This window comes from Talpa europaea, assembly GCF_964194135.1.
Source record: "Talpa europaea genome assembly, chromosome: 10".
In the NCBI taxonomy this organism is placed as follows: domain Eukaryota; kingdom Metazoa; phylum Chordata; class Mammalia; order Eulipotyphla; family Talpidae; genus Talpa; species Talpa europaea.
The window spans coordinates 70693675-70718112 of record NC_140077.1 but is presented as its reverse complement, the minus strand read 5'-3'; the positions used below and the strand labels follow the sequence as shown (position 1 = coordinate 70718112).

General features: G+C 55.3%; 1 protein-coding gene across 1 annotated transcript; it reads right to left on the bottom strand.

The window, feature by feature from the left end:
- Positions 1-5836: 5836 nt before the first annotated feature.
- LOC311178780 (membrane cofactor protein-like) lies at positions 5837-23451 on the bottom strand (the record flags this gene model as incomplete). The annotated part of the gene is made up of 9 exons (XM_084245513.1): positions 5837-5915; positions 8707-8767; positions 9098-9133; positions 16667-16849; positions 18254-18451; positions 19770-19855; positions 20664-20766; positions 21043-21231; positions 23379-23451. The coding sequence occupies 9 exons, from the start codon at positions 23449-23451 to the stop codon at positions 5837-5839; spliced, it is 1008 nt and encodes a 335-aa protein (XP_084101639.1).
- Between the last annotated feature and the right edge of the window lie 987 nt (positions 23452-24438).

The window sequence follows — 24438 nt, the reverse complement described above, 5'->3', positions numbered from 1 at the left end:
TCTGGGAGACACCGGCGCAGTCCGGCCTCACATCAGCCTGAATTAAGTCAAATTTGAGAGAACAAGTTTCTTTGGCATCAGCAAGAACTAACCCTGTCACCAGCCACGCCGGCCATGTTTCCTCCACTGCAGGGCTGATGGCGAGTTGGCCAGGCCCAGGCTGGGCAGCATGTGGGGGCCTGAGCCGGGCCTGGCCCCCATGGCTGGGCCTGGGTGCACTGGGCGGCCTGCTAGCCAGGCGGGACGTGGAGCTGTGGCTGGCGACGGGCTGGGAGGGGGTGGGTCCTGTGAGGGGCTGGTGCTGAGGGCTGAGGGGAATGGCGGGGGCCATGCATGGGGAGATGGTCAGGGGTGGGGGAGGGGGAAATGCAGTGCATGGCGGGAAGCGCCAGGAATGCCAGCAGAGGAGCACTTTTCCACGGTTTATTTACTCTCTACCATCACCTCAGGCGAAGAACAAAATCCTCTGTGTGCTGTTTCCATCTCAGTGTGGTGGAGAAACTTAAGTTCTTGCCCCATCATTTATTTTATTTTTTTTGCCATTGAAATCAGTTATTTTATATATTATTTTTAAAGGTTTATTTATTTGCACAAGCACTGGGTACAGTCAGAAATGCGGGAGGGTGAGAGAATTCATCAGAGCCAGAGTGGGGAGCAGAACAGGCAGACTGATGAAATACACTGCAGAGGGGAGTAGCAGGCAAGACAGGAGAGGTCTGCCATGCCATGTGGGACGCTCGCTGGCAGTAGGGGATTGAACCTGCGCTGCAGAGGCTGCAGGCAGCTTCGCAGCCCAGCGCTCAACCACTGTGCCACCAAGAGAGGCCCTTATATTTTTTAAAGTGAAGATTTTTTTATTTATATATTTTTTACATCATTGTTCATTTTTTTATGTATTTTTTACATCATTGTTCATTTTTAAACAATATTTGCTTCCCCCCACCACCTCTATTTTATTTTTTAAAGATTTATTTATTTATACAAGAACTGGAGTACAGGTCAGAGGCGCCGGAAGGTGAAAGAATTCACCAAAGACAGAGCAGGGAGTAGAACAGGCAGAAGGATCAAAGACACTGTTGAAGGGAGCAGCAGGGAGACAGGAGAGGTCTACGGCACCATGTGGGTCTCCCCCTGGCTGGCCTGGAATCGAACCAGCGCTGTAGAGGCTGCAGACAGCTTCACAGCGTGGCACTCAACCTGCTGTGCCACCGGGGAGGCCCGCCCCATCATTTTAATAACATTTCCAATAGAAAGCAACACAGTGAGCACAACTTATGTTTGCACATGTAATGGTAGAGCTGCACGGGTGCAGCCACGGAGCACAGCCAGCGCAGGTCGGGTGGCCTCGCCCCCTCCTGGATAGCAACGCAGGGACATGGCTCTGCCCACCCAGCCGCATCTGTGCAGACTCGCTCTGACCTGACTCGGCCGCCAGGATGAGGTGTGGACGCACTCAATACTGCTTTGTCCCAATTAGTGCTGAAGACGGAAACACGGGGAGCCCGCGGCCCCCAGCCTTGTCCCACCATGACCCTGTCCCCTTGGGCAGGAAGCAGGCCCCGAGGTCGCCCCCACGGTGGGCCCTCTCACAGGACAGGTGCCCCGGTCTCTTCGTCCTTAAAGCTGAGTCCCCAGGAGGGATGCGGGCCACTGCGGTTGCCCCAAGGTGACCCCGCACCCCTGACACCGAGGTCCTGCCTGCCCCCCACTCTTTCCCAGGAGCCACCAGTGCCCTCGCACCCCAGCTCCTTTCTCCTGGGTCTGCTTGTCGCTGGAGGAACCGAGGGGCAGGCCAGAGGGAATGCTGACTGCCTGGGTGCCCACCTGCTGACCATCTGCTCACTCCTCGGCCCATTTGTCATCGGGGTCTCACTGTGAGCTCTCCCATCCTGGTCTCTCTTGGGACCAACCTCCCAGACTCGCCGCTGCCCCTCTGCCCAAAGACCAGACTCCTGTGGTCTCGACACGCTTCTCCTGCATGTGGCAGACCTGGCTGCTTGCTCTGCCGCACCCGCCGTGAGTCTCCCATGCGGTCTGTGTCCAGCTCGCCGTGGCTGGGACTAGTGCGCCATATGCGAGGAGGGGTTGTGCCTGGGGGCCGGGCCGAGCACTCCCAGGACGTACAACCGCGTCCACCTGCATGGCTCTGAGCTGCTCTGATGTCAGCAGGAGCAGCACTGGATGCCAGGCACAAGCTTGCATACGCGAGTTTCACACCAACATGGCGCTACCCACCGAGAGTATTTTTTAGCGACATTTTTTTTACATATATATTTTTTTACATCATTTTTCATTTTTGTACAATGTATGCCTTTCATCTCGGTTACAGTCCCCATAAAATTCCCACCACCCTTGTTTTGATCCTACTCCCTTCTCCTCCTCCCACCCCTGCAGAATGTGTGGTGTTTATAGTTGCCTATTGATTTTGATTTTTAGTTTTTCCTGATCCCTTACCTTTATTTGGATCCTCTACATTCCTGCTATAAGTGAGATTGTAACAGGGTGGTTCCCAAGAAAAGGAGAAGTTACAGGTTTCCTGCCCCACCCAAAGGAGGGTGGAGCTGAGCAAGGAAGGGAGAGAAGCTACAGAAGGGACGGAGGAAGGAAGGAAGCAGGATGGAGAGCCAGGAGGCCTGAAGGAGGCACATGGAGCAGGGAGACATGTGAAGAAACTGCGCTTGCCTTTTTGGTCATGGACCAGGTGAAACATATGTGGGTGAGAGACCCGTGGGGAGGATGGCAATGGCAACTTTTACCTTGATTTTACTCTTTTCTTTCCAGACTTGTCTGGTTGTTTCTGATCCTTTTTTGTGGGTCCCCACTGGAGGATGCTTTAGACTTGTGCCAGGCTCTGGGTCAATCCTGTTTGGGTGGATTTTTACCCAAGAGGGGACAAGTGACTCCAGGTGCTTGATTTAGAAACTATATTCTTTGCCTTTCCTGTAGTTTACTAATTGTATTAAAGTTCCTTTTCATTAAAGTCTCGTGTTTTGTGTTGTGGCAGATGGCAGAGCCTATTTAGAGCAGGCAGGTTTGTGGGCTCTAGGGTGCCCCTCTCCCTGCCCTTTAACAAGACCATCCGGTATTTTTCTTTTTCCTTCTGGCTTATTTCACTGAACATGATCCCATCCAGCTCCATCCACGTTGCTGCAAATGGCATGAGTTTTCTTTTTTGATTGCTGAGTAATGTCCCATTGTGTACGTATACCACATCTTCTTGATCCAGTCATGTTTTTGGGCATTTGGGTTGTTTCTATAGCTTACCTATGTTTATTGCAATAAACATAAGGGTGCAGGTATCCTTTGGATAGATCCCTAGGAGTAGACTTGCTGGGTCATATGGTAGCTCCATTTTTGGCAGATTGAGGACTCTCCACACAGCTCTCCATAGTGGCTGGACCAGTTCGCACTCCCACCAGCAGTTCAGGAGAGTTCCTTTTTCTCCACATCCTCGCTAACATTTGTTGCTGCTGGTTTTTTACTATGTGCCATTCTCACTGGTGTAAGGTGCTATCTCATTGTAGTTTTGATTTGCATTTCCCTGATTACAAGTGATATTGAACATATTTTTATATGCCTGTTGGCCATTTGCATTTCCTCTTTGGAGAAGTTTCTTTTTAGCTGTTATGCCTATTTTTTTTTTACATAACTTTATTTTTTATATATATTATTTTACATAATTCTTACATCACTTTTCATTTTTTGCACAATGTATGCATTTCCACTTTGGTTATATTCCCCATACAATTCCCACCCCCCTCATTTTGACCCTAATCCCTCCTCTCCTTCCCCATCCCCCTTATGCCTGTTTTTTGATTGGGTTATTTACTTTGTTTTTGTTGAGTCTAGTCAGCTCTTTGTAGATTTTTGTGATCAGTCCCTTATTAGTGTTGCGTGCAAAAATTTTCTCCCAATCAGTGGGGCGTCCTTTGTTTTGGTTAATGTCTCTCTTCTAGCAACATTCTTAGTGAGAAGAGTGTCGGTTGGGTGCCCAGCCCCCTGTGGAGCCGTCCGAGGCTATGCTTGAGGCCTGGAGCAGACCCCACCCACACAGGGGACCCCCTTGAGTCGCACATGGGTGTAGCTCCAGTGGGCCTTCAGCTTTGAACGAAAGATTGCAGAGTAACTTCCTTTATAAGTGGAATTTCATTTTGAACTCTATTTCTCCAAATTTGAATTTTTATCTAAAAAGTTATATATCTCACTGCCTTAAGGTTTCAGTGACAACACTACCTTGGGCCATGCGAGCAGCTGCCTCTCGGGGACGCCACCTGGCCTAGTGCCCAGACCCCCACGCACTGACGGCTGCCCGGCACCCTGAGCTTTGTGGTCACGGTGACCTTGTGTTGACCACATGTGCAATGACCACGGTGAGACAAATCCGTCGCCAGAGTCACAAGACCATTTTATTCTCTATGTGATGGAAAGTTCTGGGATCTGGTCTTAGTGACTTTGCAGCAGCCATCCCTGTCCACGATAACCTGGCCCTTGTTTCTCTTGATGTGGCAGGGGAGTCCCTAGAAAAGGGGGAGGTGCCAGGTTCCCTGCCCCACCCAGGGGAGGGTGGAGCTGAGCAGGGAGAAGAAGCTGCAGAGGAGACTGAGGAAGGAAGGAAGCAGGATGGAGAGCCAGAAGGAGACCTGGAGGAGCCACATGGAGCAGAGAGACATGTGAAGAAATGCGCTTGCCTTGTGGTCCTGGTATGATGGAAACAGACGTGGGTGAGAGACCCATGGGGAAGTGACAGTGGAAGCTTATCTTGATTTTACTCTTTTCCTCCCAGACTTGTCTGTTTCTGACCCTGTTCTATGGGTCCCAGATGGAAGGTGCTTTAGACTGTGGCAGCTTTCGGGCCTTGCTCTGGGCCAGTCCCATTTGGCTGGACTTTTACCCATGAAGGGACAGGTAACTCTGGGTCCTTGATTTGGAAACCATGTTCTTTGTATTTTCTGTATTGTTCCCTAATTGTATTAAAGTTCTTTTCCATTAAAGATCTTATATGTTTTGTCTTGATATGGTGGATAGGAGAACCTATTTAGTGCAGGCAGGTTTGGGGGTTCTAAGGTACCCCTCTACCTGCCCTGTAATATTATGACCTGTGACCTTTCTCCTCACTCCTGTCCCTGGTGACCACAAGTCTGATTTTCGGGGAGTTTGTTAGGGGGAAAGGATGTCCTGAGCAAACTCCATACAGGTTTTGTGGACACGTCCACAAATTTATCTCCCTCTTTTTCTCCCTGAGTTATTCATTTCTTCATATCCCCTTTCTTTTGTAAATAACCCCTTATTAACCTTTTGTGTATGCCTGCAGTTGAGTATTAGTAAGTCCCTTGAAAGTGCGCGCGGGTAAGGACCCTGTCAGGCAACCCATTTCATATTGGGGTTGCCCTGTAACAAGTTTACCCTTTTTATTGGGTTGCTGGAAAAGCTGTGACTGTTACACACATGGGTGAGTCTGACTGATTCACTACCTTGAGTGTGATGCCACCACCTAGGGCACACAGGATTTAATTCCTTCTCACAGTGGAGTAGTAGTCCACGTCCTGGCCTGTAAGTGTACATGCTGGTGCACAGTGTCTCTTTCCACTCACCCCAGCAGGCACACGCAGACTGTTCTCATGGCGTAGCTCTCATAGGACAGGCAGGGGCGGGCATGGGGTCAGCTTTTTCCTGATTAACATCCGAATGGGAAGGGGTGCATCATGGGGGAGTAGTTGTGTATATGTTTTTGTTTTTTTTTTAATGTAACTATCATGTTCTTTTCCAGAGCAGATGGGCCAACTACTAGGCAGTCACCTCTTAACGGAACCAGGGCGGCTGTGGGCAGGGCAGCCATCTACTGCGGCTCTTCTGTGGGGATGGTGGACTTATCCTGGTAGGCGCTATATTCGGGCGTAAGATCTGATTTCCTTTTCCTACAAGGCAAGTACAGAGATAGCATCAGAGAGAAACCGGATTAAGAACAGAGACTAAGTTCCGGAAGCAGATTCAGAAAACAGAAATCGTTTTTAAACCCCGTGTTTCTGGTACAGAGTCCCAGTTTGGGAAACAAACGACCCAGTAACCCTGCGGAGCCACCCCTGACAGCCCCGTTACTCCCCCCTCTGCCAGTTCCAGGGCCCGCTGCTGTTCTGACTGCCAGTCAGTGGGGGACATAGGGAGATGCGTCTCCCCAATCTCGCAATTTTACATCTGGCCTGGAGGGGAAATTTTTAAAAAGCTAAGGATTCCAAAAGTGCTAGTTCAAGAATGCCCATTTGCTCTCGTGCTGGAGGCAGCGGCGTGTCCCAAGATGGCTTCTCCACAGTGAACACGGCTCTAAAACCTGCCATTCTAGTGCAGCGCTGCCCAAAGAATACAATGCAAACCACGGTCAGATTGTAATTCTCCTAAAGTCATATCTAAGTAAGCTAAATATACAGGAAAGGCAACTGCGGCCAGTCCTGAGCGGACACCAGAGGGGCCCACACTGTGCAGGAGCAGGTGCAGGTTGGTCCCACAGCAGCTGCCTGTCAGCTGGGGTGGACGCAGCAGCGAGGGCCGGTCGCGCCTCTGTAGACCCTGCTGGCCCCAGGGAGTGGCCGGCAGCCTGGGGATGCAATCACCAGGGTGGGCAGGCACAGCTGATGACGCAGGCTTACGGGACGTTCCAGCCCTCTGAACCTGAACAGCTTCAGTGTGAGAGGCGGCTTGAGCGCTGCTAGGTTCCTGCCCACCATGGTGTGCCCCCAACGCCGCCCAGCCTCGCCCTGTCCTGGAGCCACAGCACAGGCTGGGCCCCAAAGGTGCCCCAAGCTGCCTTGGGCCCAGGAGCTTCCTCTTGGTGCGTCTGTCCTTACGTGAAGGAAGATGCGGGGAGGCCACAGCATGACTATGCCTCTGAGGCAGAGCGTGCACTGTGAGCCAGCCACAGAGACCCTGTTCCCACAGGCTCCGCCCACTGTCCGCTGGGAATAGGTCGGACCCTTATGCGAATCAGAGCAGCCATCCCCTGCTGCCCCAGCCTCCCTGGTGGGCAGGATTCACCACCACCCCCTGGACCAGACCTGCCACCCCCTCTCTGCACCCTCCTCCACGCTGACCAGACCTGCCATCACCCCACCCTCATGACTGGACCATCATCTGCCCACCCAGACAGGCCCCGCCAGTCCCTGCTGGCCCAGACTTGCCATTCCCAGCTCCACACCCTCCTTCCCTATGGATGGAACCTGTGCCCCCTGGGCCGGCTGTGCTGTGCATTCTGCCTGGCACCCTCAGGTGACACAGTCTCTGGTTTAGCCAGTACAGGTCAGACATTACGAAGAGACTTAAGGAACAAACATCCTTAAACAACCTAGATGAGAAAATGGGTTAGCCTGTCTCATAGGAACCATGAGACAGACTTGCCGAGCACCCTCAGGGCCTGCAGTCATCTCCATCGACACTGCACTGGAGGCAGTGAGCCCTGCATGGGAGGACACCACATGGTACAGGCAGGGACTTGGGCACAGAAGGGCCTTGCAAGGCCTGGCATCGAGGCCAGGGGAGCCCAGCAGCTCAGGTGGCCCACCTGGAGGGGAGTCGCACCAGGGGGGCAGAGTCAGGGCTCATCTGCAGCCCAGGGTGGGGTCTGCACAAGGCTGGCTCTCCCTGGAGGAGAGGCTGCTTAACCTCCCCCATCATTTTTTGGACTTTCCCTCCCCCAACATCCACTGCTGCGGTGGGGACTGGCCAGGTGCCAGTCCTGTCCTTAATAATTACAGATTTAACAGGGAAACCTCCTATTTTCTTTACAAATATATGGACTCTACACTATAAAGCCTGAGTTTTAAAAATATCACAAAACAAATTACTTCTGTCAGCTCGTTTATGCTGCTGGAGTCTTAATTTGGGGGTACAGAGCTGGGGTTGCCACTCACCTTTAAGGACTATGGCACGTGGCGGCCGGGCTTGGCGACACCCCTCGAGCCAGCACTGTGGAGGCGGCACAAACCGGAAGCGGGAACCCCACAGTCTGCGCCCAGGTGCCTTCCAGTCCTGCGGACACCCCAGCTCTCCCCGCGCTGCCACTGGGGGTGTGGGGCACCTAGTGCTCTCCGAGCCACCCCAGCAAGTCTGGCCCTCCTGGCTTTAACTTTGGAAGCTCTTTTCGAAGAGCTGCAGGGGAAATGCGCATTGCGCAGCGTGTTGGCCTGGCCTGTGCCCCAGTGCCATGTCAGATCGTCTGTTAAACTGAAAACCACTTCAGGAAAGTTAGGCCTGATGTTTAAAAATGCTGTTCCCCTTGGAAGCCACATCTCAGCACCCCGTGCCTTTCCATCTTCCTAAGGGGACACGCCACCGCGAGGTGCCGGCCTGGCGCGCACTCGTTGCGCTGCCTTCCAGCTGGCCGTGCCCGGCAGACAGCCCTGCTGGGATCAGTGGCCCTGGGTTCACCCCTGCTCGGCCACATGGCATGGGCGTGCTCTGGGGCGGCGGGCACCCCCACCCAGTCTCCAGGGGACTCCTGCAGCGGCGCGTGCAGGTGGGAGGCCCCATCACCAGCCACGGCTGAAGCAGAACTTACCCCTCAAGACCCACAGAAGCTTCTCTGGAGGCCACGCCAGCGGCAGGACACAGTGCCCCCAGAGGGGCTATCTCGTGGGACCCCATTTTGGGGCACCAGTGGCATGGGCACAGCAGCATGGCGCGAGGGGGCAGGGCAGGGCAGGGGCCAGGCGCACTCACCTGGACTTAAGGTGCTGCTGGTACCGGTATAGGCCCAAGCCCAAAGCCGTGGTAGCACCCACTATAAGAAATGAAGACACAGACTGTGACCTCGACCCGCAACACCGAGTCGCGCTCCAGCGGGGGAGATGATCCCAGGGCCGCGCCTGCTCCCTGGCATGCAGCCCCCTCCCCCGCAACAAAAAGTGCCCGATGCCTGCGAGGCCTGCGCAGTGTGCTTGGCCTTGGGCTAGCCGCAGGCATTTGACTGGCAGGAGTGCAGGGTCACCACTGGGACGCAAGGTCACACACAAAACCAGGCTTCCTGGGACTGTCCGCTCATTAATTCCCAGAAATGGAGACTGGTGAGTAAGCAGGATCTGGGGTGATCACAGTGGCAGCGGGTACTTACAGATCGTGAGCACGATCAGGGCGATGAAGCCAGCACCTGGGAACAGGGAGACAGAAGGGCCACACTGAGACACCTGGGCCGAGGCACTGCCAGAGGCCTTGGCTGTAACCCTGCCTCAAACCCCAGCCCAGACACCCCTCACAGTTCCAGCATGAGGTGGGGCTGCCTGGCAGGCTCAGCACCCAGTGGCCTGCTCTGGGGAAGGTAACCAGGATGCTCAGGACTCACGAGTGAGCGGAGACCCATTTAAAATGGATTATTCCATTTAAGTTCAGTGCTCATTCTGTATTTCTAGTGATTTTGTTGGTAATTTTATTCATACTTTTCTTTCCTCTAAAAGTAGGTTGGTGGACTAAGTCATAAATAAAATCAGTTGTACTCTCGGGCCTCCCTAGGGGCGCAGGGATGGAGTCTCGGCACTATGAACTTATCATAGCCACTGCAGCAAGAATCTGATCCCCGGCCACAGAGCTGACCCACAGGGCGCAGCAGTCCTCTCCTGTCTCCCCACTGCCCCCTCTGTGTTTTTCAGTGGATCTGCCTGTTCTGCTCCCCACTCTGTCTCTGGCAAACCCTCTCACCCCGCACCTCTGGCCTGTACCCCAGCTCTTGCATGCATAAATATTTTTAAAAAATGCAATTACTCGATCACACAGATGCTATTTATAGATGACCCACAAACACTTTATCACCCGCCTCTCTCTAGACCCGCACCTCCCTCCCAGTAAGACATTGTCCCAGTGACCAAGGAGAGGCTAAGAATGGAAAGGAGATAGATAAAAACCACGTGCGGGAACCCTAATGTGCAGTTTTGACAGCAAACGACAAATACTGCTATAAAATCTGAATTCTTAGAAATGTCTGTCAGAGAACTCCCTGGTGCGCAGGCAGTTGAGCTGTCCACAGCCTCTGCAGTGCCAGTTCCATCCCAGCTGGCCAGGGAGATAGCCACAGGGTGCTGCAGACCTCTCCTGTCTCCCTGCTGCTCCCCTCAGCAGTGTATTTCGTCAGTCTGCCTGTTCTGTTCTGTTCCCCGCTCTGTCTCTGGTCAGTCCTCTCACCCTCCCGCATGTCTGGCCTGTACCCCAGTTCTTGTATACATGAATAAATCTTTTTTTTTTTTAAAAGAAAGAAATGTCTGTCAGTAGGACTTTTGCTTCAAACACCCAGTTCTGCTAAATTCCTGTAAGTGATAGCACAAGGTACGTTTATTGCTGCTCGTGCACTTTCCAGGAGCTCACCTGCGACTGCAGGGTCCCCGCGCGAGGGCCCCAGACTCTGGGCTGAGGTGAGTACACCAGGCTGAGCCACCTGGACGGCCCTCACTGCCTGACACCCTCAGGGGCACTGCACCCACCCGCCTGCATGGCTGCTCGACAGCACCTGCCCTGGGGCCTGCCGGAGGCTCCACAGCCCGTCTAGGGGCTCGCCGGCTGCGGGGCTGGGCACGCATGCACAGGGCCAGCACTGCTGGCCACCACGAGCAGGCCTGGCAGGGCAGCAGGTCCCACCAGGCTCAGGACCGCCAGGGCACCCCTTGGGAGCCGCACATGGCTCACCCCACAGACCCCGCACCCACTCCCCACATATCCATACTAGTTGCCAATGCAAGCGGCAGCCACACCCATAGGCGACATGGGGCCTCTGCTCTTCCCACAGACACAGGCCTGGCCACCACGGTTGGCTCTGGTCACACCCTGTGGGGTCCCTAACCAGCAGGTCGTACCTATGCCCTCAGAGGTGGTTCCACCGCTGAAATCTCCTGAAGGAAAAATAGAAGTGAGAAAAATAAAACCATAAAGCTTCGAGACCGCTAAATCCATAGGTTTGGGTTATTAACCATTTTGTAACATTTCCTTAAATACTATTAATTTTTCTGCTCAAAAGCTGTATCTACTTCCCCTCCAGCGGCTCTCCGCAATAAGGCCCTGAGCTTGAGCGAGTGCGGCGACCAGCCGGGTCACCCTGCACATCGGCTGTGGCTCCACTTGCTGAACGCTATTGGGGGCTTAAAGAGGTGACCAAGAGGTGACCTGTCGTAGAGGGGGGCGCGGCCATGAGCATCCACACGTGAAGCCACAGATGATACCCCACGCAGGCGGACGTGAGCTTCCCCGCGAAACCAGACAGGATGCAGCTTCCAAGCGACATGATGCTGGGGAGTCCAGTCAGAGCAGCTAGGCAGGGGAGGGAGAGGAGACACTCAAGGGGCAGCAGCAGGAAGGGACCTGTGTCCACAGGCCCCATGCAAGGTTGTCACACATACGGTCGCACACACATTGACACACATACACACACTGACACATACATACACACGCGCAAATCTGAGAATAATTGAATCCAGCAAAGCTGCAGGAAGTGAACATAACTCCTACACACTATTTGTGCTTCTGTACACAATGAACAATCCAAAAGGAGGCCAAGAAGTCATGCAACTTTGTAATACATCAGAAAGAACGAAATACTTACATTAAAAACTTAACCAAGAGGCTCACACTGATAACTGCCACTCAGCAGGCAGAGGTGAGGAAGAGCGCAAAAGGCAGGCTGGCTGGAGCTGGGTGCCCGCACACCTGGTGCTTGGAGAACCACACTCTCCCTGAGCAGCCTGCAGACCCAGGCTTCCCCGGCTAAAACAGTGGTTTTACAGAAATGGAAAACTACAACCTCAACTTCAGATGGCACGTCCGGGACTCGGGGCAGTTGGGACAATCCTGAACAAAGGCGAAAGAATCTGCCCTTCCTGGTTTCAAGCCCACGACAAAGCAATTATCACAACAGCACTGGCAGACACACAGCGCCCAAGGGCACGGGGGTACAGCACTGCCGCAGGACACACTGCCCTCATGTGGTGAGGACGGCCACTGGGCCCCGGAACACACGGAAGCATGAGGCTGGACCACAGCTTGACACCATGGTGCCAAAGCAGACACAGCGTGGCTAAGAACTCATGCGAGAGTCCAAACTGTAGGGGAAACAGAGGGCGGGCTTCCGGTGGGCCTGGTAATGGTTTCTTGGGTATGACACTAGAGGCACAAAAGACAAGATAATGTGGGTGAATGGATTCCAGATTCAAGACTTTCCTGTATCAAAGGCCGACCCCAAAGGGGTTGCCAGTGGGCGGAGCTCGGCCACCACCTGCTGGACATGGGTTCACGTCAAAAGCGTGGACTCGACTCTGAACACTTCACAAGCCAAGTCAGAAGCAAGCAAAGGGATGGAACAGAAACTTCTGCGAAGGCTGATGAGAGGGTGGAAGGCCCGTGTGAGGGCGACTGCTGCTGACTGGCCAGAAGGCACCAAGAAAAGCCACGAGGGTCTACACAGCTGCTGCGAGCAGAGATGCTGGCAACAGGTGAAGAGATGGGGCCACAGGCAGACACCCCAGGAGACTCGGTGGCCCCGGCTCCAGCCCTGAATCAGGAGCTGGGGCAACCACCACCATGGCGCCAGCAGCAGGCCCAGGAGCATCCCCATAACACACACATGGGCCTCGAGCACGACACCCAGGCCAGCCGCAGTGACCTAGTGCCATGAGGCGGCTTAGGCGGTGGCTGACGAGGAAAGGGCGGGGTCTGATGCCCCAAGGTCCACTGGAAAGAGCCGTGAAGCAGCACGGGGCAGGCTGAACAAGAGAAGCTGATCTAGAAAAAGGCTGGAGGGCAGCCATCAGCACTGAGAGAAAGAAGTGCATTCTTGGGCGCTGCCCAGCCCTGTGCAGCTGGGACACAGGCACAGCCCTGGAGCCCAGGGACACCAGACCCAAGGCTGCACAATGCAGGCAGAGGCAGGCTCTGCCTTCCTGTGGATGCCTGCGATTTCAAGGCCAAGCAGCAGGATGCAGGAGGGGTGTGGCCATCACCCCTGGCCCCCACGGCACAGGTCAGAGAAGCCCAGGCCTGCTCGGGGTCACATGTGCATGGAGCCTGCAGGAGACCAGTCACGGGCAACGTGGGGGTGGCCACCAGTGGGGCAAACCCAAACACAAGCCCCTCCGAGACATGAAGGGACAGTGTCAGGCTCTGGAAAATGGGCACCACAGGACGCCCTTTAGAAGGAAACAAAAGGTGCCAGCTGTCCCCATGGCTCCCAGGCACGCAGGTGCGCGAGGGCACCCGGGCAGGCCCACAACCAGTGGGGTCTTCACCGCTTTCCTTCAACCTTTTAAACTGTGTAAGTTTAGGGCTTCTTGTCTTGCCCACTGCTCCCCTCAGCAGTGTGTTTCAGTCAGTCTGCCTGTTTTGTTCCCCGCTCTGTCTCTGGTGAATCCTCTCACCCTCCCACACATCTGGCCTGTACCCTGGTTCTTGTATAAATAAATGTATCTTAAAAAAAAATCATATAAGTTTATATTAATGTGATACTTAAATGATTAAAAGGCATAAAGAGCCATTTCTAGTGAACACTATAACATAAAAGAGCTTAAAACTTGGGCCTCTTTGGTGGCGCAAGGGGTTAAGTCTCAGCACTCTGAAGCTATCTGTAGCCACTGTAGCATGAGTTCGATCCCCAGCCAGGGAGCTGCCCACATGGCGCAGCAGACCTCTCCTGTCTCACCTGCTGCTCTCCTCAGCAGTGTATTTCAGTCAGTCTGCCTGTTCTGTTCTTCAGTCTATCTCTGGGGAATTCTCTCACCCCCCCCCACCCCTTACCTCTGGCCTGTACCCCAGTTCTTATATGCATAAATAAATAAATCTATATTTAAAAAAAGCTTAAAACTTATTAAGAAAACAAGGCAAAACAGAACAAAATAAAACCAGGGCCTCCCTGGTGGCTCAAGGGGTTAAGCACCGCACTATGAAACAATCAGCAGGCTCCGCAGCACGAGTTCACGATTTCGATCCCTAGCCAGCCAGGGAGCAACCCAGATGGCACAGCAGACCTCTCCTGTCTTGCCCGCTGCTCCCCTCAGCAGTGTATTTCAGTCAGTCTGCCTGTTCTGCTCCCCACTCTGTCTCTGGTGAATCCTCTTACCCCCCGCATCTCTGGTCTGTACCCCAGCTCTTGTATGCATAAATAATCTTAAAAAAAAAAAAAACACTTGAAAAAAATATTCACCTTGCATTGAAAGGGCAGAGTCACAGTGCACGTGACACCATGCTCACATGCTTGAGGAGCGCTGGTGAGTGAGTGCTAGTACTAAAGGGTCAGCCTCACTGATAAGCAAGGCAGTGAAAAGTAAAGCCGACGCCACATCACACCCACCACGTTACAGAATCTGGCAAACTAGGTGTGTTACTGGCCTGCATCGCTTGAATCTGGTGGCCAGGGTGGAGGGACCGCGGGCTCAGGGCCTGGAAAATAAATTCCGTCCATTTACCAGCTGGCCAGGGCAGGCCTCTGTCTAACTTTGATAATTTATTAACAATTTTCTTTGACTTTTAATTTAGTATTTTCTTTTATTCCCCCTCCTGCTGTCTCTCATGCCGCTGGCAGGGAGCCGGGCAGAGGTGCTAGCTCGGGAGAGGACCCCTCCCTCAGGCCTCCATGGGGAGCACACTCAGGGCCTTCCCACAGTGGCCCAGAGACAGAATTGAACTGGCCGTCCCGGGGACGGGCCCAGGCCTGGGCCAGGACACTGGGTGGACGTGGGCCCGAGGTGGGCCCGAGGTTCGGCCCACTAGGGCCGGGGGTAGGAGTGAGTACAGATGGGCTCGCATCCAGTGCGTGCCCGGGACAGCTGCAGGAAACGTGGTGCGTGAGGGCGGGGAAGGGATGAGAGCAAACCCACACACAGACACAAGACAAGGTGTTACTGGACCTGGATGAGTGGAGACAGGAGGCCGGGTTGGAGGAACCGGCTTGGAGCCTGGAAAATAAATTCCGTCTGTTCACCAGCCTGCCGGTGCAGGCCTTCCATGCTGACATCTGATTTTTTAAAGATCATTTCTCTAGTTGGAATCTGCACATCATCTCTGGCTACAGCTCTACATCTGGGAGTTTTACCTAAACACACACTGACACAAGAGTCAAGCATGCACCCGCCAGGATGCCCCTCACAGTGTCAACTGGAGAGGAAACCCAGCAGCACCCAGCAGCACCCACACTCAGTCAGACACATGCTCAGAGCAAACATGTCATCTGCAAACAGTCACCCAGTTGGTAGCCTGCCCAGCAGCTAAATCCTGGTCTTCTCACTGCAGTATCTCCCCCAAATTTCTTCACACTAGCACAGTCGGGTCAGACCCACAGTAACACCATCTGACACTGGTGCCAAGACTGTACTTTTGGGAAAGTCTTTCTCTAACTGACAAATTAAAGCAAAGAGCCTGCAGGAGTTACTGGACCTGGATGAGTTGAAACAGGAGGCCAGGTTGGAGGAACGGGCTTGGAGCTTGGAAAATAAATTCCATCCTTTGGTCCAGCCTGCAAGTGCAACCTCTTCTGATTTTGGTAATTTAATTTTTTTTTAAACTTTAATTTTGTATTTTCTTTTATTCCCCCTCCTGCTGTCTCTCGTGTCACCAGCAGGGAATTTGGCAGAGGCACTAGCTTGGGAGAGGGCCCCTCTTTCAGCCCTCCATGGAGAAGGCACTCAGGGGCTCCACAGCAGCCCAGAGACTCTGGTACCAACACACCAGAGACAGAGTTGAACTGGCCACACTGGGGACCGGCCCAGCCTGGGCCAGGACATAGCCAGCGGAGGAGCAGACATGACTTTAAAGCAGAAAAGGGAGCTGGAGCACACGCCGGGCTGGGGGTACAGCACATGCGGCTCTAAGGCTCTGTCTGCAGCAGGTCGCGCTGACCAGCTGACCACGCCAGCTCTCACGGCGGCAGCCAGCTGGCTCAGCCCCAGCACCGCACAGGCACTCCAGCAGCTGCTATCTGTGGACTGGGCGGGTTACCTGGACACGCAGGGCAAGGCAACAGCTGCGCAGGCCCTGTGCTACCAAGAATGGCAAAGGTGGGCCTTCCCTGGGGTGCAGGGTTGAGTCTCAGCACTATGGAGCCATCCACAGCCGCTGCAGCCTGAATCCATCCCCAGCCAGGGAGTGACCCACAGGGTGCAGCAGACTTCTCATGTCTCCCTGCTGCTCCCCTTAGCAGTGTGTTTCAGTGGATCCACTTGTTCTGCTCCCCACTCTATCTCTGGGGAATCCTCTCACCCCTCCCACACCTTTGGCCTTACCCCAGCTCTTGTGTGCATAATGAAATAAACAAAAATTAAAAAACTCTTAAAGATGGCAGATAAGCATCAAGCAGAGGAACAGAAAGGGTTTTCAGAAAGTCCCCAAGTGCTCAAAGGCCATTTGGAGAGAAATCGGGTGTACTGGACCTGGGCTGGTAGAGGTTGGAGGCTTTGTACTGGGAGCAGCCGGCACTGCAAAACAAAAGAACGCAGTGGTCAGTGGCGGCTCTGCTGCCTCACCACAGGATGAACGTGGCACCTTCTGTTCCTGGCCCATCTCCCTGAAGTTCTCAGGCCCCGACTTACTATGAAGAGGGGTCACCAGCCCCTTCTCCCACAACGGCCTACGGAGGAGGGTCCCCCATCCAAGAGCAGTGCGGCCAGCGCCCCACATCTGGCTGTCTGGCCAGCCGCCCCGACCTGACCAGACTACGTACCGTGGATGCACTGGGGCATGGTGGGATCCCAGGTGCTGTTGGCGCTGCACTGGATCTCACTGGCCCCAGAGAGGTGGAAGCCGGGGTTGCAGGCCAGCTCAACCTGCGCCTTGTAGTAGAACTTCTTTGCCATCCCTGACACAATGAATCCATTTTCAAGCACTGGGAACGGGCATTTGACCACTGGAGGGGGAAGAAATGTCACAATTAATGGAAATCTCATGAACAAGGGGTCAGAGGAAGTAGCCCCCTGACTCCTTCAAGGGCAGCATGTTAATTTAAAAAGAAAACTTGATGGGTATACATTTTAGCCTCAGGCAAACAGATTTAGAAAACTCTAGCAGCTTTCCAGAACAGGTTGGACCCCTGGCTTGGCTGCGTTCTCCCGCACCGACAGGTGTCTGGAATGCCGTGGCTACGTAGATGCCCAGCGGGGCCTGTGACCCACTTGGAGACACTTTAGTACCAGGTGCCTTCGATGTCAACTGATACTGGCTGCTAGGGAAGAGGTGCCCACTGCTGTCACCTATGCTCACCCGGAGTGAGCAGCATGAGCAGGGTGGGCATGGGCCAACCGGGTGGGCAGCTGGAGGCATGGCGCCCCGGGGGCACCTGCCTTGGGGACTCCTGGGACAGGGGAGGGTGGGTATCTGAAGCCTACAGGCGGGGCGTCCTGCTTCAGCTCATAGCCTGGGCTGAGCCCCTTCAACACCTTCAACCAGGGGGCTCAGCTGCTGCCCTTCACCCCACAGCCTTCTGGGCTGGTAACAGGATCCAGTCACAGGCCGGAAGAATTTGGAAACGAACAAACAGAAATGGGCGTGGCAAGAAGGTTGAGTCCGAGCAGTGGGCAGAGGAGGATGGAGGCCTGCCTGCCAGCACAGGGTGTGTTCCTGCTGGGACACGTCCGGCAGGCAGCACCCCTCCATCCAAGGATGTCCTAGCACTCCCGGGTGAAGGTCAGCGAGTGACACAGGGCCTGGCATGCCTACTCTGAAAAGACTACTCGGCCTCCAGCTCAAGCGCCTTCTCCCGAGGGAGGCCCAAGAGGGGCTGAGCCGTGCCATGCCCAGGGTTCTAGACAAGGCACAGCTGCTGTTCCTGTTTGGGGCGGCGGGGAGGGATGGGGCCGCGTTCTCTCTCGGCTGCTTTTTATCTTTTGTTTTTGATAGTTTACCCCATGATGTGTCTAGTTTTTGATATATTTTATACAATTACCCCGCCAGGTCACTGAATTCACTTCTTGGACCTGTGGGCTTGCTATTTGGGATCCAATTTGGATCATGTTTTGTCCTCACTGGTCCAAATAGCTCTCGAGGCTCCCCTCCCCCTCCCCCAGAGCACCAGGGCAGGAGAGTTGGCGGCCACCACCAGCCCACAGCACCGCGGGCACAGCCTGCACTTGTCCCCTCCGCCACCCAAGCACGGGCCAGGCCTGCAGGGCCATGCGTCAGACCGTGTGGTGGCACTGCATGGTGAGCGCACAAGCTCGCCCTCCCACATGCCAGCCACTGTGTGTGACACACACAGGGGCCAGGACGCTGCCGGGAGTGCCCACGGGTGCCAGGCGCAGGACAGGTGAGTTACCTCTGCACTCCGGAGGTGCGCTGCTCCACTCCCCGCTGCCGGAGCAGATAAGTCTGCTCTCCCCTACCAGGGAGAATTTGTCCTGCCCACCGGAAGGGTTACAGCTGTAGGTCACGAACTCCTGGTAGCTGAATGTGTCCTTCTCGTTGTTGGAGTATCTTCCATTTGCTATTGCTGGAGGTGGTTTACACAAAATCTCTTAAAAAAGGAAGAGAGAGAACATGTGAGCACCAGGGAAGGGACGAGGCTGCACCAGCAAGTCCGGAGCATGTCCTGGCATGGGGTGTGCGGACGGCTATGGCCCATCTAGCCAGCAGAGAGTGCCGAGGAGAGAGAGAATCGCCCCAGCTCACATGGGGAGCATAGATACAGAATTTCAGAATAAAACTCATTTTCTTAAAGCTCTATCCAGAGCACTCACGAGGAGCCCTCGCTCTATGAGGCAGCACTGCTTTCTCCTCGTCAGAGAAGCGGCCAGTGTAACAATGAGTGTGCTCATGGTCAAAGATGAAAGCAGAGGTGAGACGTGCATACAATCTGTATGTGCCTCATCGCCCCACTGGCAGGAGAAGACACCATCTCCTCATGCTTCCATTCTCATTAGTGTTCAGCACAGGCCCCAGGCCGGCAACTACTTGACATGGCCACACAGTGCCCGCGCCTTCCTCTCAAGTGGGTCACGAGATGTGCAGGAATGGGGGCGGGGTGGCCGGTCTCAGTATTTGTTTTTGAAAGCTTTTACTTTCTTTCTAAATACTTGTTTGTGCATACAAGAACTGGGGCACAGACCAGAGGTGCAGGGGGTGAGAGGATTCACCAGAGACAGAGTAGGGAGCAGAACAAGCAGATCTACTGAAACATACTGCTGAGGGGAGCAGCGGGGAGACAGGAGAGGTCTGCTGCGCCTTGTGGATCAGTTCCCTGGCTGGGGATCGAACTCATGCTGTAGAGACTGTGGATAGCTTCACAGTGTTATGCTTAACCCCTTGTGCCACCAGGGAGGCCCAAGTTTTTATGTTTCATTAAAAAAGTACTGTAGGGTCTCCCCTGGAGGCGCAGCGGATGAGAGCTGGGCTGTGAAGCTGCCTGCAGCCTCTGCAGTGCCAGTTCAATTCCTGGCCGCTGGCAGAGTCCCACATGGCACGACAGACCTCTCCTGCCGCGCCCGCCGATCCCCTCAGCAGTGTATTTCGTCAGTCTGCCTGTTCTGTTCCCCACTCTGGCTCTGGTGAACTCTCTCACCCTCCCACGCTTCTGACTGTACCCAGCGCTTGTATAAACAAATAAAATACATCTTTAAAAAAAAAAAAAGTACTGTAGATGTTTGCACAGATCGAGGCTACTGATCTTAAAAAGGAACAGGTAATTATCTTTCAAACTTCTAAGTTTTAATTCCAAGCTAACGAACGGCAACAGAAATATCTCGCATAAAGCAATGCTCTCTGGGGTCCTTATTGAAAGCAAAAGGGCCTTGCACTAGGGCTGTGCTGCTGCCTGCTCCCAAAGACACACTTACTTTCACAGATAGGGGGGATCTCGTCCCAGTCCAGCTGATTTCCAGAGAGCTGACAATGCAGCGTTTTCTCACCAAGTAAGCGGAAACTAAATGAGAAAAGAAAGGGTCACTTGGTCTCGGAACGTGGCAGGGAGAAAGCAGGTATGTCTCCCGCACGACAGTAGCTGAGGGAGCATCTTTTCTGTTGTTAGATCACAGGCGACTTCAGATTGATTTATTTTCTGAAGCAAAGTTTTTCAGTTTTTGCTTTTTGTTTCACTGAAGTAAACTGGTTTATAACAGGAACAGATTTCCAGGTACAGATTGTTAAGGGAGAAGCCACCGCTGTTCGCAGGTGACATGGCCTCGCCTGCGGGGACCCTGGACGACACACGCTTGGTGCATGAACTGATACACACACTCAGCGGGACTGCAAGCTGGGTCCCTCCAGTGCACTGCGTTTCTCCTCTCAATGCACATTTGCCACCAACCTTCAGCGTCGCCAGGATGCGTCACTGACAGCGCTCAGGACAGAGGAGCCAGGCACTCGGGGTCTGGGCTGCGTCACTTGCTTGTAAAAGGCTTTTCCAGCCACGAGATTCTGACAGACATGGCAGCGCGGCCCATGGACAATGCGGCCCTGACATCCTGCCAGGGGACCCTGCTCCCGCCCTGATCCCAACCTCCCGCAATTGGAAAAAGGGAACACTGTCCCCGAGGAAAGTCACTAGAATGACTGCATTTTGAATACATAAGCTTGTTACATACAACCTGCCTTCCCTCAACATAAATTTCTATTACTAACATATCTCCGTGAAAAGCCCCAGGAATCAGGCAGTGGCACAGCCTGGGACAGAGTGGACGCCAGGAAAGAACGGGAACGCGCGTGGGCCAGCTGGCAGACGCAGCCCTCACCCCTCGTTGCAGGTGTAGGTGATGCTGGCGCCGAAGTCGAAGTTCCCCTCCCCGGTGATGATCCTGCCGTTCAGCGGATCTCCTGGGTTTCTACACGATTTTTCTAAAAGAAATTTTCAACTTCACTGTTCCAGGCCAACTTCAACTGGGGTCAAAGCAAAGCCCCTCATGGCCCTCTTGAGGGCATGGGTGGGTCACCCTGTCCACACAATCAGGGGCATTAAGGGTCGCGTTTACCCCGGCCACCCTCTGCCGGGAAGAAGGCGCCCTAGAGATTTCGAAGTCTGACAAAAATACAGTACCCCCGAACACCACAACCCCAGAAAACTGGCAGCAGGAAACACCCCCGAGCCCTCCGAAGCCTGGCACGGCCACTCACTGACACAGGCCTCCTGCGGCGCGTTCCACGTGCCATCGGCGCTGCAGGTCACCAGGATGTCACCGCTGCTGCTCTTGTGCCGGTAGCCAGGCCGACATTCGTATGCCACCTGCTCCCCAGGGCTGTAGGAGGTCTTAGGGGTGCCCTTTACCTTCATAGACTGGAATTTCGGGAGATCGTCGCAGGCACCTGGGAGTGAGAACAGGCAAGTCTGGAGTCTCCCCTCTGGCCAGCAGGCATGGGCAGCTGTGGCAGGTGGTCACAGCATGGCGGTGGGACCCAGCCTGCTCCGCACCTCCCACCGCAACCAAGGACGGCCCCGCCCACCTCAGGGACCAACTCGCGGCTCTGGGCTCTTGGGAACAAGCCCACCGGGCAGTGAGCTGAAAAGACAGCACAGTAATGTCCAACCTCGTCCCCCACTGCCCACTACGTTCACATCCAGACCCCCCCCCCCACCCGGGAAGCCTCCCACGCCCAGGCGCCCTGCTCAGACACCACCCCCGTGCCCTCCACCTCAGCCCTGGTCTCCTCTGGGAGGCAACCAGCTGGAGGTCCCAGGACACACTGCTGCCTGGGCTCAGGGCCGCCGCGCTCTGGGCCCCAGTGCCCTGGCCAGCCCAACCGCCCCAGGACAGTGGCTGTTTTACGTTCTGCTTCTGAGGCTTTCTGGGGCACATTCTCCAGAGATTGGTGTCACTCCTATGTCAGCAACTGTGACTCCTGTTAATTACTGTGGGCTTGGAAACCCAAGAGCTCTGTCACAGCAGTATGTGAGGTCAGGATGCAGATGCACATCGTCCTGGGGTCCATCAGACACTGTGCCCAGGGCGGCCAGTGCCGGGTGGGGGCTGTATCCTCCTTGCACCCACCTTGGCCTCACTCCAGGCGCCAGCTGATCGGAGAGCTCCAAGCACAGAGCTCCTCTCCTTCCCCTTCTGCTTCTAGAACCCTCTGTGCAAACTTCCTCCCAGCCGCCTCTGCGCACTGGCCCGCATTCCACCCTGCTAATTGCAGTGCCCACGCAACTGCCCACAGCCTCCCAGAAGAAACCAGAGGCCAAAGCGGCAGTGGTCAGCGCTGTGTGAGCAATGAAAGAGCCGAATTCCATCAGCAACATCCACTTTTATGAATATTGGCTGGCCAGTTTCATTTTACAACAGAAAAACCAAATGAACAGGACTAGCAACGCTCTCTGCCCAGTCTCAAGGTGCCATGCCAGCGTCCTGCGGGCAGCCAGAATGACACCAACAGCAGCACCTGTGGTCACTCCCACCCGTGCTTAAGATGGGCACCAGCTGGCCCATGTACCAAGGAGAACAACAGCTACAAGGAAAAGCGTTCATCGTTGTTTTCAGCCAAAGAGACAGGCCAGCCCAGGAGACCGTTCACACCTGTGGGCCTGGAGACCCCACCACAGGGACTGGAGGGTGTGTAGAGAAAGGGGGGCCAGCCGCACTGGGGAGCAGAACAGTGATTTGGGAAAGTGACCTGTGTTTACCTCTAAAAACTGAAAACAGGAACACTGCCCTCCCAGCCAGGCCCTCCTGCCCCCTCCTGGCCCTCCAGCTGGGGTGCAGCCACAATCGACTAAAGAAAAATCACCTGCTCTGCAGCGTTTACTGCAGCCTCAGCAACAAAAGCTGGACCCGAAACTGGCCGAGGGCTGGGTCAAGAGGGTGCCTCCATCCATCCCTAGAGGTGGACTTTTATTGTCCTAAGGAAAAAGAAACTGTTGCCATTTACAAAACCGAAAGAGTTGGAGAGAATGAGGCACCGGAGCCAGAGGGGCCAGGCAGACAGCGAGCCACGCGGACACAGCCACAGCAAAGGCAAACATCAAAACCTCAGACAAGGAGCCCCGAGGCCTGTGGGGTGAGGAGGGGAGACGGACCGGACGCGGCTGACTACACAGAGCAAAAGCGAGCACGCAGGGCGGTGTCCTGTGGTGGGGCCATTTTATACAACAAGATCGTCCTCGTCTGCATCTTAAAGGTGTTTACTGCGCCCAGTGAGTCCTCAGCCACCGCAGGGAGCGGCCTCCGGCCTCGGCCACCAGGGTCTCCGAGGCCGCTTCCCCTTCCCAGCGAGAGGAGCCGCCCCGGGCAGGAAGGGCGGCGCAGCCCTTCTCGGAATCCGCCACCAGGGTGGGGCCGGGCGAGGAGCGGCTCCCCCGCACCACAGGGCCGGAGCCCGCGGCGCGCCCCACTCCCGCGGGCGCCCGCACCCAGGCCGGCCCCCACCCCGGCACTCCCGCTTCGCGCACCTGCGCGCGGCCCCGCGACCCCGGCGCCCGCAGGGGCCCCAGCTCGGCCCGGCCCGGCCCGGCCGCCTACCAGAGCGTCGCGGCAGCAGCAGCGCCAGCGCCAGCGCCAGGGCCCCGGCGAGCCGGCGGGCCGGCGCGGGCATGGAGGACGCGGGCTGGGCGCCCGGGGCGGCAGGCGAGCGGCTCGGGGGTCCCGGACGCGGCCGGGCGCGTCGCTCGAGCGGGCGCGGAGCTCAGTCCCCAGCGACAGGCCGGCGAAGTGAGGCCGCCGCCAAGCGTCCGCGCTTCCTCGACCGCTGGGCGGGGCCACAAAGGGGGCGGCGGGTCACAAATGGGGGCGGGGCGGGGCCGGGGCCGGGGGGCGGGGCGGGGCCGCAGCCGGAAGGTGCGCAGGGCCCCGCCTCCCGCCGGCCCGGTGCCCCGGAAGGGTGCGGTGTGTGCGGAAGGGCCACGGCACCCTTACACTGGGCGCTGGCCGGGGCCGGGAGGGCGCGGGTGGCGCAGACACAGTCCCCCCAACAAGGCTGGAAGGGGGGGCCACGGAGGTGTCTGTAGGTTGTCACAGGGGAACTGGGGAAGTCCCAGGACCCATGCTAGAAGCCAGGCAGATGCCCTGGGATATAATACAAAGGGCAGAAATGTCAGAGACACGTTCGAGTTTAAGAACGTGACTGCAGAAAGTGTCAACACATTTCAGTAATTTGAGCCATTCTAAGAAGTCGTGACTCTGATTTCGGTGTGTTCTGAATCCAGTCCCATTGTAAAGTTCCTTTTAGTATTTTGTCATCACCCAGTACAAAGTGCTTTTGACATAGAGCTTAGGAAATCCCCAAAGCATAATAATTCCTCTGGTGTTTCCCTTGAACAATTTTGAACCATCGCCCCTGGAATGATGCAGAACTTTTCAAGAAACTTTGTTCGTACAAAGGGGAGCCCCCTCTGCTGCTGTGCCTGTATCCTGGCTTGGGACTGGCTGCCCCTCCTGCCTGAGCACTTGTTGCCTTGGTCCAATGGAAGGAAAGGTTTGAGAAGAGGGAAAATGGTTTAATCTGTGGCTGGTTGAGGAGCAGCAGTCTCGGGCTGCAGGACCACATGCTTTGCAGGGGTGGAGAGGGGCAGCTCAGTGTGTC